General features: G+C 38.5%; 1 protein-coding gene across 3 annotated transcripts in view; it reads right to left on the bottom strand.

Moving 5' to 3' along the window:
* RBMS1 (RNA binding motif single stranded interacting protein 1) overlaps positions 1 to 17730 on the bottom strand; it is a 218659-nt gene that overhangs the window by 26403 nt on the left and 174526 nt on the right. For all 3 annotated transcript variants that reach the window (XM_012496499.2, XM_003266159.3, XM_030795796.1), the window contains exons 4-6: positions 14897 to 14988; positions 5032 to 5189; positions 2326 to 2405 (exon numbers count right to left, since the gene is read on the bottom strand). In XM_012496499.2, coding sequence (XP_012351953.1) covers positions 2326 to 2405; positions 5032 to 5189; positions 14897 to 14988 — 330 coding nt within the window. The remainder of the gene's footprint in view (positions 1 to 2325; positions 2406 to 5031; positions 5190 to 14896; positions 14989 to 17730) is intronic.

Below are 17730 nucleotides of genomic sequence, written 5' to 3'. Positions count from 1 at the left end.
TAGTGTAGTTCTGGAGAGGATGAGTGTAAGGTAACTGAGGTCAGGCAGTCCGAAACTCTGGAGAACAGCCGGGATGAGAGATGAATGAGAGTCAATGACTATAAGTAGTAGTTAAAACCTTGAGAAAGATGAAATTATCAGAATCCTGAGCCAAAAATGGAATTCAAGGCAACACTAACAGTTAAAAGCAGATAGAGGAAATAAGTTTACAAAAGAGAAAGGATTAACACAAGATGGGAAGAAAACAGAGACAGGTGTAAAATAGTCAAGGGAGGACGCACTTCATGGATGAGTGAGGGGCCAGCAGTCCCAAATACATATAGCAGACAGACACAGAACAAAAAGAGGGGAAATTCTCCAGATGGGGTAATCAGGAATTAAGAGTTACAGGTTGAACTGTGTGGAGTCCTAACACCCAGCCCTCAGAATGTGATCTTACTTCGAGACAAGGTCATCAAAGTTAAAGTAAGATCATGGCGAGGGGGTAGGCCTTCATCCAATACGGCTGTGGTCTTCCTAAGAAAGGGAAATCTGGGCACAGAGACAGATGCACAAAGAGGGAAGGTGCTGTGAGGCGATTCGGGGAGAAGACAGCCATCTACAAGCCAAGGAGAGAAGCCTGGAACAGATCCTTCCCTCATAGCCTGGCTTGGGTGTCTGGGTAGAAGGAACCAACCCTGCTGACATCTTGATCTTGGACTTCCGGCCACCAGAACCCTGAGACACTAAATTTCTATTGTTTAAGCCACTCAGCTTGTGGTACTTTGTTATGGCTGTCTAGCAAACTAATACTGCATGTTTACCAAGAGGAATTTCAACCACACACCAGGGAATGTCAGATTGGAGAGAGTGAGGAATAAATGGGAAGTAAGGAAGTGACGACTACACTTTAAAATGTTGACATGAGAAGGTGCTGTAAGGAACCAGAGTGCTTAGTTTAGTTTCTAGATTGCAAAGACTTAAATGATTTCAAACACAAATGGCTATCTTCTTGAATATTTTTGGCATGAAGTAGTTCATAGTTTTTGTTCACTGAATCCTGTGATTTTAAAAATGTCTACTGTAGTTATGTTCACAAGTTTTGTTCCTAGTGTTACTTGTTTGCATGTTTCCCCCCATTTCCTCACCAACTAGTCTTGCTACATATCTATTTTAGTAACTGAAAACCAAATGTCTTGGCCTTGCTGAAAAAAAAAATGAACAAAAGCAAAAGACAGAGACTGAAATTATAGGAGAGTGAGGCAATGACTGGCGGAGCAATGTCTCAATGAGATGGGATCTCAAGGACAGCTTTGAAACCCTTGTCCATGAGACTTTAAGAAAGGGGACCAGTAAGACTGGATGTGGGTGTAGGTCCCCTTGCTGGGAGGGAGCAGGAAGCTGACAGAGCTTCTACCTGATGATTTCAATTTTATTCATCAAGTAGGAAGTGAAGTCATCCACTTGAGATTAGGGAGGGGGTTAGGTAGGGGAACTGAGCAGGCTGGGGAAATTGAGAACTGCGCTGGGGAAGGGTAAGGAAGCTGAGTGAAGACTGGTGGTGCTGAGCAATTGATTAAGCTGAAGACATTTAATTTGTGGTAGTGCCAATCTTTGGCTGCATGGATATAACAGGAGTGGCGTGCGTGAATTACAGCACGATTAATTCAGGTTCAGCATTCTGTCATGACAGTGTGACCAAGGGATGGGGTGCAACGAAAAGGAGAATGCCACTGAAGAAATGATTTTAACACTCAAAAACGGAGACCAGACTTAGTAGGAAAGAGAAACAGGTAAAGGAGGATGAATAAACAGTGAAAAGAGAAGGATCCCTTTGTATTTCAGATCAGGGTTTGTGGGAGTTACAGTAAGTGTGACATTGGAATGAAAAACCCATGAAGTGTGATGTTCTTGGTAATGACAACACAATGTAAAACCATGGGAGAAAGTGGCTAAAGTGGAGTGGACATACAGGCCATAGGAACTGAGGTCTAGGCACTGCTGGGATAGAAAGGTACCATAGTGCTCAACAGATAGGATCAAATGGAGGGAGGTTCACTGAGGATGGTGATAAGGTGGTTTAGAAGCTGGCTGCTGCATCAAAAGAGGAGTGAATTGCACAATGCTTTACAAGTCAGCTCCTTACCACTGCTTCCATTAACATTTAAACATCCAATGCCTATGCCTAGGGAGAGGTGAATTTTTAAGTCTTATTTGTAAATCCAACAAAATGCATCTTAAAGAGCAAAATGAGGGGTTTTTGTTCTATTGAAGACTCATCATGTGCTAAAGTTAAACATACATCATACAGAAGACTACTGATAAAGTTTCAGACAAACAACATACCAGAAACTCCTGGTGGTGTCTTAATAAATTTTCCATTAAAATGACCAATAACAGCTTCACATTTTTCTGTGGATTCCATCCTATTTATAATAAAAATAGAATACATAAATATTTAAAGGTCTCTTAACTTTCATCTTGTTCGGTGCATGCATAAACATTCTTATAGGTTTTTTGGATATAAATGAAACCTAGTAAAAATGTGAACATGATAAAGGGTCTATTCTACCTTTTATCTAACGGCTGCTTTTGTACTTCTATAGTAAAATGATAACTGATAACAATGGAGTATATTCTGAAGCAAAGCAAGAATCAATTATATTGAGTGTTTAAGATCAAGTATATCAAATGGATACTTTTATTGTAACTGTTGTAAAATTGAAAAATCAATACACAACAGCTTTGTTAGCCATAATAGTGAGTTGAAGAAACAACAGTTTAAAATACTAGGGTATTTTCTACTTGCTAAAATACTAGTCATTTTAAAATTGTCTTTGCTTTCACAAATTCACAAAATGACAGACTAAAAAGTCACGATAACAGCCAGTATCAGTGTGAGGGTGCGCCTTATATGCTTCTTACATTTGCTTCAGGTTTAAAATTAAATTAGTGAAGTCAACTATATACCTTCTTTGTCACCTTGGCTTTGGAGGAGTAAAGGCTGGAGGCTAACTTTACAACTTAGTCTATACCTACAGGTGGCTGAAAGTATCTGAGAAACATTGCTGGGAACTTAAATTACTTCAAATCATTTTTCTTTAATGGATGAAACACTGAATAATCTACTAAAAACACTGTACTCCTGGACTACTCAGAGAGTTACACCTTAGTTTTAACAAACACTGATAGTTTCAAAAAACAATGTAATTTAATTGAATTCTGTCTTTGGATACAGAAATGATACCACTTGATCTGTTTTCAGAACACCCACAGAGGTGACAAAATGATGCTGAGCTATTTGGTGACTCACTTGCGTCATTTTAACCAGTGGAGCATATGCTGAAGATGCTGGCCTTGGTAACTTACTACTTGTAGGATGTTTTAGTTTTATGATAAAATTATCTGGCCTGACAGAAACAGCAATTAACTAAAATCCAGATGAACCAAGTACCAGCCCCTGCCTCATTATTTGGCAGTTAGGTAACAATGGAAAAGTTTCCTTTTTTGTCTCAATTTTCTTATATATAAAACAACATAATAAAATGCTTTGTTGATATATAACAGGTCTGAGGTAAGATGTGATTGTCATTTGTGTATAAAAGCAAACTTTCAGAAATTCTTCCTACAAAATCAAAGTCAATACTTTAAAATACGTACACATTATTTGTTATTGCACAGTATTAACAGGTTTCTAATTAATGCATCATATAAAAATCAGCTTTTATACATGGGCTTTTAGATTAGAATTCTGATCAAAATCAAAGAGCTTTCTATTTAGTATTTTTCCATCAGAAACCAAAATAACCACTACTCTGAAGCGTTTTTTTTCTGGGGAGAAAAAGATAAAAAATTAGATGGAAGGAGTGAGGGCACTTCAGTTATAACTAGACTTTTAGACTTTTTTTTTTTTGAAAGACAGGTCTGTCACCCAGGCTGGAGTGCACGGGCATGATCAAGGCTCACTGTATCCTCCAATTCCTGGGCTCAAGCAATCCTTCTGCCTCAGCTTCCCCTGCAGCTGGGACTATAGGCATGTGCCACCATGCCTGGCTAATTTTTAAACTTTTTGTAGAGAAAGGGTCTCGCTATGTTGCCCAGGCTGGTCTCAAACTCTTGGGCTCAAGCAATCCTTCTGCCTTGGCCTCCCCAAGTGCTGGGATTATAGGTGTGAACCACTGCATACAGCCCCTAGAAGATTTTATTTATTTATTTATTTATTTATTTATTTATTTATTTATTTATTTTAAGACGAAGTCTCGCTCTGTTGCCCAGGCTGGAGTGCAGTGGTGTGATCTCGGCTCGCTGCAGCCTCCATCCCCCAGGTTCAAGCGATTCTCATGTCTCAGCCTCCTAAGTAGCTGGGATTACAGGTGCCTGCCACCAGGCCCAGTTAATTTTTGTATTTTTATTAGAGACAGGGTTTCACCACGTTGGCCAGGTAGGTTTCGAACTCTGCCCGCCTGGCCTCCCAAAGTGCTGCGATTACAGGCATGAGCCACCATGCCTGGCCTAGGTTTTATTTCTTAAAAAAAAAAACAAAAAAAAAACTGAAACAGAAATTATAAAATGTTAGTATTTGTCATATCTGTGTGGTGGTTACACAGTTATCATGTCCTTGTCTTACTTTTCTGAATGTTTTACATATTTCATTTTAAAACCTAACTCATTTACTTTATTGATGAATCAAATTTCCATCGAATAAGAAAAAACATACTGATTTATCTACTGAATTTAGGAGAATGACTGTTATTTTTAAGAAGTTAGAAGCATCCTGATCTAAGGACACACACACGTTCAGAACTTTTGCTCATGTGATAGTTCCTTTCCATAAGGACTCAAATATTTAGTGTGCTCAGCTTCATGAATTCTAATGAATTTGCAAAAGATCTGGAAAAATGCAGTCTGGTATTTACACATAATTTAAGTTCACGGTGCAACTGCTCCCATAACCATAGCTGAAACTCTCTCTTCTTGGTCATTTTTAATTTTCCAAGATAACTTGGCAAAGCTATTGTTGTTGACATAATAAAGACTGGGCAGAAGGCTTACCTAGCAAAGCCAACACCACGACTTGTACCACTGGAATCACGTAGTATCCTTGTAGAAATAACTTGTCCAAATGGTTTGAGCATATTTTCTAGTTCTTGCTCATCCATGGAGAGTGGCAAATTAGAAATGTACAGGTTGGTAGGATCTTGTTCCTGTTGCTAAAACAGAAGAGAATGTTGTCCATTAATTTCCAACAGAAGGTGAGATATTTATGTTAACACACCTATTTTTATTAGCTACTTTCTTTGCTCAAGTCTTTTTAAAGTACTCAGAACCTCAAAGTCACCTTGGACGCTTGAAAATAGTGTCTGAAGCTTGGACAATCTGTGCAGGCCAGACATGATCCCACCAAGCCCTTCTTAGCAGATCTGGAAATGGCACTACTGAGTTGGAGAGGATGCCCTCATGGAACCACAACTCTCAGTTGTTTGCGGTATTTCTAAAAATAACCCACCTCTCCTCCACTGTTATTTTCAGGAGTCCATTTCAGGCACACTATTGCGCAGGAAGCTATTATTTCAATTTAATTATTGCTAATAATTCAATTTAGAGATACATGAAGGATTCTGGACCAAATCATCTAGAGTCCAATAAGGATCTGCCCAAATTCCCATCCTCTGCTCTATGGCAAATTTCACACTACTTTTGAGTCATGACCACCAATAGTAAAAACAGCTAATTTAATGAAAACAAGAAATCACAAAGCCATATAAAATAGTTAATTCTGAGTAGGGAAAATTTTAGACTCTTGGAAAAGCTGAACTCAAGAGTAGATGGGGGAGGAAATACTTTGTTCAGAGGACATGGCATTGACTTGGGACCCGAAGATCAAGCAGAAGTCAAGAGGCTTGCAAAAGGCTATCTAAGGAGTTTGATTTTACTTTGTCAGTCACTACTGCTTCAGCTTTCCTACTTAAGCAGTGCTAAAAGCAAGGAGAATAATTATGTAACTGTAGGCAAAAGGCAAGGTAGCCTTGCCAGAGCTGCAAAATGTTCTTGAAGTCTTGTGTTTTATCTTAAAAAAAAAAGTCATGTAAATTTTGCAATCTACTTCCTAAGTTTATTTTAATAGAGAAACAATGTTTTTGACCTAATACCAGTAAGTAACACCAACACTCCAGGAAGATAAGCCACGCTTATCTTGTGATATTACGCACATGAGCTGCATAATGACATTTCAGTTAATGGTGGATGGCATATACGATGGTGGTCCTGTAACAGAGATGAAAACTTCCTATCACCTGGTGATGTCTTGATGATCCTGACACTGTGTAGCCCTGGCTAATGTGTGTGTTAGTGTCTTAGTTTTTTATAAAAAAGTTTAGAAAATAATAAATAATAAATTTTAAAATAGAACAGTGCGTATAGAATAAATGTATAAAGATAATACTTTTGTACAGCTGCACAATGTACATGTTTTAAGCTAAAACACATACATTTGACAAAAGTCAAAAACTTAAATTTAAAGGTTTATAAAGTAAAAAAGTTACAATAAACTAATTCATTAATGAAGAAGAAAAATTTTTCTTTTTTTGAGATGGAGTCTTGCTCTGTGCCAGGCTGCAGTGCAGTGGCACGATCTCGGCTCACTGCAACCTCTGCCTCCTGGGTTCAAGCAATTCTCCTGCCTTAGCCTCCTGAGTAGCTGGGACTATAGGCGTGTGCTACCACGCCCAGCTAATTTCTGTATTTTTAGTAGAGGCGGAGTTTCACCATGTTGGCCAGGACGGTCTCGATCTCTTGACCTTGTGATCCACCCACCTTGGCCTCCCAAAGTGCTGGCATTAAAGGTGTAGGCCACCGTGCCTGGCCAGAAAGAAATTTTTTAAAATAAATTTAGTATAGTCTAAGTGTACAGTGTTTATAAAGTCTACAGCAGTGTAATGTCTTAGGCCTTCTCATTCACTCACCACTCACTCACTGACTCACCCAGAGCAACTTCCAGTCCTCTAAGCTCCAGTCATGGTAAGTGCCCTATAAGGGTGCACCATTTTTATCTTTTATACCATATTTTTACTGTACCTCTTCTATATTTATATACACAAATACTTATTGTATTATAACTGCTAACAGTATTCAGTACAGTAAGATGTTGTACAGGTTGGTAGCCTAAGAGCAAGAGGCTATACCACACAGCCTAGGTGTATAGCAGGCTACACCATCTGGGTTTGTGTAAGTACACTCTATCATGTGCACATGATGATAAAATCACCTAACAATGCATTCACCAGAATGTATCCCCGTCATTAAGCAACACATGATTGTACACTGGTAGGTGATGGGGAAACAGGAGGAAGAAGAAACTGCAGTTTGAAAGCTACATCTTGAAAAATAGGGCGGTTTCGGAGGCATGGAAGCAGGAAAATGATATGTTCAAACCCATCTTAGTTTTGATTTTAGGTTCTATCTTTTAATAAAGATGGGGACCCCTTAATTAAAGGGCACTAAAACACCCTTTGGACAGAGATATGGTATAAAAAATGCTACAGAAGAAACACATATCAAAATATTGTGAGGCCAGGCACAGTGGCTCACACTTGTAATCCCAGTATAGGCCAAGGTGGGAGGATCATTTGGGACCAAGAGTTTGAGACCAGCCTAGACAACACAGTGAGACATCATCGCTTAAAAAAAAAAATTAGCCAGGTGTAGTGGTGCCCATCTGTAGTCCCAGCTATTTGGGAGGCTGAGGCAGGAGGATTGCTTAAGCCCAGGAGTTCAAGGTTGTAATGAGTCGTGATCATGCTACTGCATTCCAGCCTGGGCAACAGAGCAAGACTGTTTCTCATATATATATATATATATATATATATATACACACACACATATATACATATATACATATATATATACATGCACACACACACACATATATTTATATATATACATATATATTTATATATGTGTGTGTATATATATATACACATATATATGGAGTATATATGGAGTGGACTTTCTTTTAAAATTACAATTAGGAAAATCTAAATGACATATTTAAGAATGTTCATAGGAGAATTTGTTATGTATGAAGAATTTTTGAAGGGGATCGACAATGTAGGCACTAAATCTGTGTTTTAGTTGCTTCTGTTATTACAATATTATTAAAAATATTACACATGCTTTAAAATCTTGATTCAACTTGAAAGTTTACTGATGAGGAAATAATATTAAAAAATGCTATAAATCAGAATCCCAGAAAGAACTGGGCTCTTAACCTACTCTTTGATATAGTGAAATAGAGTAGACTAACACAGGTATTTCCTATGATGTTAATGCATTTGTTTTCAATAGCAAGGACTCTGTCAGTTAGAAACCAAATTTCATTTGGGATGACCTTTAGCGCTAATGTTATTTATGTTTCTTTTCAAACAGTCAACATATCCTACAAACATTGTCCACAAAGTTGCAGTAATTAAAAAAAAAAAAAAAAAAAGGAATGGAAAGAAACTCCAAGCTGGCAGCACATGCCACAAAATAACAAAGTGTCCATGAATTCTTTTTTTTCTAATCCCTTCTTTTCATGGGTGTTTTTTTTTTCTTTTTAAATTTTACTTTCTTTTTAGTTGTTGTCTATGCTACGCATTCACTGTGAACAGGACATATAATATGTGCGATAACTGGTGGTGGTTCTTGAAATGAGGATATAGTTTAGTATCTTTAAAATCAGTGACACCATAACTGGTTTATTATTTACAATGCTATGTCTGAAAAAAAAAAAACACTTATTCTTTCAATTATAGGTGACCAAACATAAAAATAGGGTCAATGGGCCTCCTTTGTCCCTAGGCATGGAAGGGTTCAAGGGCTTCCATAACAAGTAGAAAACTAGATCCCACAATGGCCGTCAGAGCGATAAACAGCTACTAATGTTCATGTGAGTAGAAAAGTCAGGCTTGGAAGTCCTGCACAGCATAAAGCACTCAGTCATCATCCGAAAGAAATTAACAAAAACCTCCCCGTGCGTGTGGAATGGTTCCTAAAATGCAAGAACAGGGACTTGGCAGTAAGAGCAGACATCTGTTTTCTCTTGTACAGAATAGGTTCAACAACCAGCAGATAGCCGGTCACTGGCATGTGACTGCAAACTGCTCAGAGCATGGTGAAGCTCTGGATGGAGAGGGGGGATTACATTCCTGCTCGTGTGACTGCCTATTTATTGAAAAAAAAAAAAAAAAAGTGTAAACTTCCCAACAGCCAAACAACATGTGAGGATTTGCTGACCCCCATCAGGCCATAGGAGGAAATGAAAGGCCTACAGAAGCCACTTTGTTAATAGATATAAAGAATGTCCATTCGCGTTTTCTGTCGTTGTAGCTCGTTATCTGCGTTTCTTTTTCCTTTTATAGAATGTGAGTCTTTTATTTGAAAGATGTACACATTTGTAACATTTGCCTAGTTTAACATAAACAGGTTTTCCAAAAGGCCCAAGGCCATTAGGTTAAGTTTCATCAGTGTACTTGATGGATATAATTTTAAACTGTCCCTTTCTTAATTCTCAATATCTGCCCAAGCTTGGAAAAAAGTTATTTTCTCAATTAATTTATTTGATCATCAACAAAACAGACACTTAAAACCCGCCACGTGGCAGGTACCAGGCAAAGCACTGAAAATTAAAACAAGAATAAAAACCAACCACTGGTCTCTAATGCTCTCATTTTGCAGTTTTGCAATTTAGTTTTGAATATTTGTGGGGTTCTTTTTCAACTTAGGTACCCAGTATGTCAAACAATATTATATTTCTGTCCCATCCTCTAAGTGATTGCCCTTAATTTTTTTCTGATTATATAAAGATGAAAGACTTTAATATATGGCAATATGAGTTTTCAGCACATTATAGTATCCTGATTAGTTCATTAGAGGAGAGTGGAAAGTGACGGGTACCCTCCCTATCACCCAAGCACAGGGGCTGGACTTAAACTCCTTCTAAAAATCATTTCCCCGCTGGGTGTGGTGGCTCATGCTTATAATCCTAGCACTTTGGGAGGCCTAGGCAGGTGGATTGCTTGAGCTCACGAGTGCGAGACCAGCCTGGGCAACATGGCGAAACCTGGTCTCTGAAAAAAAAAATACAAAAATTAGCCAGGTGTGGTAGTGCGTGCCTGTAGTCTCAGCTACTCAGGAAGCTGAGGGTGGAAGGATTGCTTGAACCCGGGAGGCAGAGGTTGCAGTGAGCCGATATCACCCCACTGCACTCCAGCCTAGATGACAGAGCCAGATCTGGTCTCAAAAAAACAAAACAAAACAAAAATCATCTCCCTGAAAGATGTGTTTCAGGTGCTCTTTTATCCAGACAGCATAAAGGGGCTAAGTCAAGTCTAGATACTCAAACTCATGGTTCTATGGTATAGAACAATAAACCCACTGACATTTAAAATACCTCTTGTAACTATAATGATGTCATAAAAAAGAAATCAGATCTAGGAATCTCAAGTCATTCTACAGGGACCTAAAGAAATTCACAATATACAGAATGTTGGCAGCTGGCCAGCACCTCTGAACCTGAGTACTGGTCCTCGCCACAGATGATGGAGGAAGGGGTCCTTTTCCTTAGCCAATGTATAGTATCAAGCTTTCTAAAGAGGTCTTTGAACAGTGCTCATTTTCAACCCGGGGGAAAGCTAGTATCTGAAGAGCGCTGTAGACACGACATATAGTGCCAATCTATACCCAGTCCAGTTTTGAATAAATGCATTGTAAAGGCTTCTTCAAAACAGTGTATAGTTAATATTCTATGCTGCTTAATATTACAGGCATTGAAAATGATGCCTAGGTAAGTGTTCAGGGGCCACTCTAACTGAAGCCTCTACATTCTTAACAGATTGCTAAAATAGAACTCTAATTCTGTTTGAAGGGAGACCACAAAACAATGGGTGTCAGGCACTTCCACATTCCAGAGTGAGAAATCAGACCACCTAAAGACAGCCTGAAAGGAGCTGGCTGAGAACTGGTTTGGGACACTTAACTGACCACTCACCTCCTGTCTACGTCTAAGAGACTGGAGAGACTGAGAGTGAGCATTTATGGGGAGAGAAACGCTGAAGCGTTCCAAGTCTCACCATGTGAATTGCTTTCCTCTCACCATCAGTAAAGCATGAGGGGGCGACCACTCAGGGAGCTTGATCTGTGTCTCAGGAACCTGAATGGATACAATAGATAGATGTCTAACTTAAAATCTAAGGGACTCTTCAAGGAGAAAGGCTGAAAGGCTGACAAGTATGGCTGGGAAGTAGCTCTCTCGTAAGGATGACTGGCAAAGGTAGATCAGATGTAGGCCACATAGGTAGAGTTGGCCCAGGGTTGTGTTAGATCCTCCCAAGAAGGCTGCTTCGAGGGGAAGAAATCCCAGCAGAAAGGGGCTGAAGATAGACCATTAGATTATCAGGAGCTGACCATGTTAACCTGAGGACTTGTATTCTTTCACTTCAAGGAGTTATAGGAGAGAAAGATCAATTTAGGGAGGTGGGGATGGAGTTTGTTAAAGACCTCAGAAAATCAAAGCATTCCATGACAGAAAACATCAGCATGCTGCCTGGCTAGAGAAATCAACATCAGATAACCTCACTGTCAGGTCATCCTTTTCCAGCACACCATCCCTGGAGGGGTTAAATGAAGCCATGGCTAGTGAGCTGAAGGAAGAGTGAGAAAAACACAAGGTTTGGAAATAGGAAAGAAATTAATCATGTGCTCATCTCACTATAAGCTTGCTACTTGGAGCAGACCTAATCCAGGGAAGAGAGAAGCTTCAGCTGAAGATTCACTCCATGATACTCAAAATTTTTGTCAAATAAACAGTATTGGAGTATTAAATTACAGGCATCACACTTAACATCATAATGTGTTCCTGAAAATCAGAAATTCAGCATCAAAATGTTAACCGAGAGCCTATTTCACATTGTTAAACAGGAAAAAATTATAATAATGTATTACACATCAGTCATAATCCTCAACCAAATTTTCTAAAATGTAATTATTTTATTTTCCTATTTTTCTATAATTCCCTAAAATGTAACTAAATACATTCATCATTACATCTGTCTCTGTATGTGTGTGCACACATATAACAAATGGTTCTGTTGGGATGGAAACACTGCTTCCTGATCACCAAATAATCAATACAGTTGTCAGCCAACAATTGCTTTTTAGGCTGTGATGTCTCTCTCAGAACCAACAATATCCAAGACACACATCCCTTATGTTGACTCTCAGCAGTTTTAAAAACATCTACATATGAGTCTGACATTCTATAAACTGTATTTGCTATGTAACTTGAGACTCTGACTGAAAATGTACTGAAACATATGTATGCTTCATGGAGTTTGGCTATGAAAAATTGAGCCATTCTACCAAAAACATATCAACCAGAAACACCTGAAACGAACGAAGCTGGGGGAACTTCTTGAAATAACGACAGTGGCTGCAGAAGTCGTGAGACTTGCCCTGGATTTTATCCAAAAGCATGGAGCTTCAGTGAGTGCATTATTAATAGAATGGACAGTGGGGGAAAGAAGAAAGTTGTTTTCCGACTGTGCCCTGAAAGTCCTGCTTATACAATGCCAGGTTACCCATTGTTTACAGAACCAGATTAAACATTCTGCAAATCATTATGCAACATAGGTATCACATAGTCACAATAAACACATTTAAAACCTCACAATCACCATCTTTCAATAATGTCACAGAGAATCTCTATATGATGGACAAATAATCTGAAAACCATGGTACGCAATATTTACAGTTTCTGAGGCCAGGTGTGGTGGTTCATGCCTGTAATCCCAACACTTTGAGAAGCTGAGGTGGGCAGATCACTTGAGATCAGGAGTTCGAGACCAGCCTGGCCAACATGGCAAAACCGTGTCTCTACTAAAAATACAAAAATTATCCGGGCCTGGTGGCACGTGTCTGTAATCCCAGCTACTCGGGAGGCTGAGGCAGGAGAATCGCTTGAACCTGGAGGGGCAGAGGTTGCAGTGAGCCAAGATTGTGCCACTGCACTCCAGCCTGGGTGACAGAGTGAGACCCTGTCTCAAAAAAAAAAAAAAAATCTCTCTCTCTCTCTCTATATATATAGTCCCTGTTTATTTTAACTTCTTACTCTGGAGTTTAAGAAAATCTAAAGTAAGTCCAACTCAATGCAAAGTTTTAAAAATATTAAATGGCAACGGCTACTTAGAAAGGCGATTCCTCTTACTAATTACTGAAATCTTTATGTTCATTCTTTCATTCAAAGTACATCTCTACACTATAGCTGCACACCGGTTTTTCAACATCCTTAAGGTCCTGGGAGGTAGCTTATCTGCTTACCAGAGTCCTTTAACTTCTATGTACCTTCTTATGTGTATGTAAATGCTTCTCAGGGAACAATTACGTGCTACAATTCAAAAGTAGCGGAAGACAGTATAAAATTACTTTCCTCTTTACTTGAAGAAGAAGCCAGATAATATAAAAGTATTGCTCTTTTAAAAAGAATACTCAAAAGATCAAACTGCTGAGTTTCGGGCTTGAAAATATTTTCTGTAGCAACTGAAGAACTCAGGTTTTAAAAAATTTACATAATTACACAGATGTCTTAATAACTGCACTGTAGGTAGTATGTATTATGATGTAATGCAAACTTACATTTGGGTAATAAAGACTGGGACATAAATGTCAGCTTATTCAACAGAGACTCCTAAATGTGTCTGGTGCATAATGGAATGTGTATTATAGAATGTAAGCACTTAAGAGATGCATGTCATTCCAGGTGTGACTCTCCTAATTGAGCCTTAGCTCTTTTAATAAAAAGGCCATGCCTGTTTGAAAGTAGGGTTGGGGGCAGATGCACAAGACAATCTAAGGTCCCTCCAGCTTTAGAATTATTACTGCACCTGAACTAGAGATTTAGCTCATGTAAGGCCAACTTTTTCAAGGCCATCAAGTCTATCTAAGGCATCATTACTTTGGGAAGAGGGTCTGAGCATCTTAAACTAACTTTCAGGATGAACCTAATGCGAAGAGAAAGACACAATGACTGGCTGATCAACTCCATTTACATGCAGAAACTGTGATGTTCTAAGTCAAAACCATAGATGGAAACTACCATAATATGAAAGTTTTCAAGAAAAATGTACCTTATCAAAATTAACATCCATGTGTACTGTGCTAAAATACATATTAAGCATGAAACATGGTCTTCCATTTTATAATCCCCTAACATTCAAGCAAATTACTCACCTGAAGAAATTTTCAACAATATTGCTCATCTAAAATATGCTAAAAGTTCATCAGAAATAAGTTTTGAATAAAGTCATTATAGAACTCCTAAAAAGTAGATTTACATCCCATTAATAATCAATACCTAAAAATGTCTCACTATTGTACAGTAGAAATAGCATCTGTAGCCCACATGTGCATTAAAACTACTTGTTTTATTTGTATAATGTATGTGCCAGTTATATATATTTTTGAAACAGAATATGCTATATGCTATGCACAATTATCTTTTGAAACATGTCTAGAAGTGTATTCATTCCTTGGGCATTGACATTTAAATTTAAAAAGAAAAAAAAAAGTACAGATCTTAAAGACTCACAAATACCTGATTACCTGAGAAAATATGCTGCTATTTCTCAATTTACTTATGGGATTACATAATTTACTATGTAAATTTTACATATTTATAAATCTTCCTTCATAGATTAAGTTACAAGGAACAGTCCTCTGCACAATAGTGATTGTAGAGGCTGCGGAGGCACAGGACAAGTGTCCAGAAGGCGCTGTGCTGAGTGGGATGAAGGGGAGATTGCAGATGCAGATAGAAAAAGCAGACCTGTCGGGCTTCACAACCAAAGCTGTGGAACAGAGAAGCAATTGCTGGCTCTCAACTCACCTTTGCCATTTGAGCTTGAACCCCACTGGCCTTCAGGGCAGACACAGCTTTTTGAGCTGCTGCAGGGCTGTCAAAGTCGACAAAACCATAACCTGAAATGCAAAAACACACTTAGTATTTAAGCCATTATTCTGTGGCTAGGTAAAGGGTAAAAGAACAGCTCTACTTTGTTTCTGGTGCGGGCAAGAGAGATTAAAATGTCCTGAGGGACCCTCAGGCGTTAACAGCTGCAGGCCAGCAGCCTCCTGGGCCCTTCTTCTCTGTCATCTATCACTCGTCTATCACCAGCCAGACAAGCCTCCCTTCAGAGGGAGTTGGGGGAGTAAAGAACCAGCGTTTCCCTATTCGAGATTAAAAAAAAAAAAAAAAAAAGAGATCTTACGTGTCTTGTATTTACTGGGGGGAAAAAAAAACATCTAAGTTGCCAACCAAGTTTAAAAAAAACAAATTAAAAAAAAAAGGAAGAAAAAAATCAACTTCAGGGAAATAGCTTTTTAATGATTCGGTAAGAAAGATGGAGCCATCCTACAGAGTTTACAAATGACAGAAACAAAAATTATGTTTATTTTGTAGATAAACTTGTATTTTTAAAAATTAGAATAAGTACAACTATTAGACACCCCCAAAATAAAATAATCTAAAGTTTAGTACTCGGTTAAAGGTATCATACTTATTTTCTTAAAATACAGCTCATCACACCCCTTCAAAATAAAGAAGGGCTGGGGAAAATGCCTCAAGAAACCTAAAATATGTTTTGGCAGTTCATGTTCTAAAGTCTAAAAACAAAACATAACAAAACAAACACATAACCTCCTTAGAGATGCTCTGGTTCGAAGTTTCCTTATCCATAGCTTTACAAACATTTTTAATGAGCTGGTCATCTGTCTTCCCAGGCCACAACAAGTCAAAAGCAGAAAATTAGGGGAAAAGGGGGGCTGGGGTGATGGCAGGTCTGCTACAAAGTAAGTATATGAATGCGTCTAACAGTGAAAACTACTAACAAGCAACAAAAGAGAAAAACTACGCAAAGAATAGGACTTACACAGCATAAGCATTAATAGCCTCATGAATCTCAATAGATCCCATGAGTATCATTGTATCAAAATAGAGAATCACAGACTTTTCACTGTGATAATTCTTAAGTTATTGAGAAAAGGGTCAAGTTATATTTAGTAGACTAAAGAAACGGTACCAGGCAAAATACCAGAGCCTTCCATGGAACTCAAACTAATTGTAAATGAGTAAGAATACTTTGCAAAAGAAAAGCATCATTGGAATGTTGTTTAGAAGAGGATCCAGCCCTATCATTTACTTACAGAAATATTACTAAGTAGTAGTAATTTAGATAGTATGATACTAGTGACAAAATCAACATCAATAAAGTCAAACAGAAAGCTCAGAAACAACCCAAAGTCAGTTTTGCAGTATTACTACCAAAAATATTGCCTGGTAACGAAATAAGTTATGATGAGATGGAGCAGACTACTGACTACAGAAATAGATGTTTCAGGAGAGATGAATGTTAAAGCTGAAACGAGAAGCAGCTTCCTTATATATTACTTGGACTTGGGCTGAAATAAGGCTTAATTTGACTTAGATAGTAGAGAAATAGCCAGGCTGGAGAGCAAAAGGAAGAGGTTGATCTAGGTAAAACAAAGAATGCTACTCAACTGCCAGGTTAGAAATAAGGTTAAACCTATCTTGGATGTTTTTTTAGACATCTGTTGTCCATGCTAAAATGCAACAAAGCTCTGTGGATACATGCACAGGCATGTACATGCACATACTCTCTCTCTCATACAGTTTCAGAGGGTCATAAATGAGCACCCAGCTACAATGAAATGATACAGCAGCTTTTACTGATGGATATTTAAGTTTTTTTCCTTCAATTTTGCTACTGTCAACAAATTACAGTAAACAGAAGATCTCAATTTTGATGTTATTGTATTTGAAGTTACTATCAACTCAGGTAATATTTGCATTCTGTTATCTGTTATTTTCTTATAGAGAAATCCACAATGCCTGTATTTTAGTTAATTGTTTACATCCTCTTCTGGTCTTTCCCAATGCCTACCACACTATGACTGTTTTATAACCATTTGCTGAAGACAAACATAATAGTTAAGTATGCAACCTTGTGCTCTTTCATGCTGTCTATCTGTATTACTTTCAAGTAAATAGGAGACAATATAAAATTTGAGTTATACAGACTCTATGGATTTGATTAATAAATAGGTGTATGGCTGGGCGCGGTGGCTCACGCCTGTAATCCCAGCACTTTGGGAGGCCGAGGCGGGTGGATCACGAGGTCAGGAGATCGAGACCATCCTGGCTAACACGGTGAAACCCCGTCTCTATCAAAAATACAAAAAAAAAATTAGCCGGGCGAGGTGGCGGGTGAGGTGACGGGCGCCTGTAGTCCCAGCTATGCAGGAGGCTGAGGCAGGAGAATGGCATGAACCCCGGAGGGCGGAGCCTGCAGTGAGCCGAGATTGTGCCACTGCACTCCAGCCTGGGTGAAAGAGCGAGACTCCTTCTCAAAAAAAATAAAAATAAATAAATAGGTGTAAAGACGTTTTTGAAGGTAGGGTTCACTAAATAACATGTGTAAAGACGTTTTTGAAGGTAGGGTTCACTAAATAACATGGCATCCTCTCACTGAGGCTTCCCAGGAGAATTCCTCTCAGGTTTCGGGACCAGGAATAGTTATGTTACTCCTGCTCTCCTCTCACATTGTGACGACTGAATCATGGGGAGAGCTATGTTTTCTATTTTTGCCTTGGCCAGTAGGAAACACAGGGACATTTGGTAATAACTTAAAGCTGCCTGCTTTT

Source organism: Nomascus leucogenys, chromosome 17 (assembly GCF_006542625.1).
Source record: "Nomascus leucogenys isolate Asia chromosome 17, Asia_NLE_v1, whole genome shotgun sequence".
NCBI classification, from domain to species: Eukaryota; Metazoa; Chordata; class Mammalia; order Primates; family Hylobatidae; genus Nomascus; species Nomascus leucogenys.
This window is presented reverse-complemented; position numbering and strand designations above follow the sequence as displayed.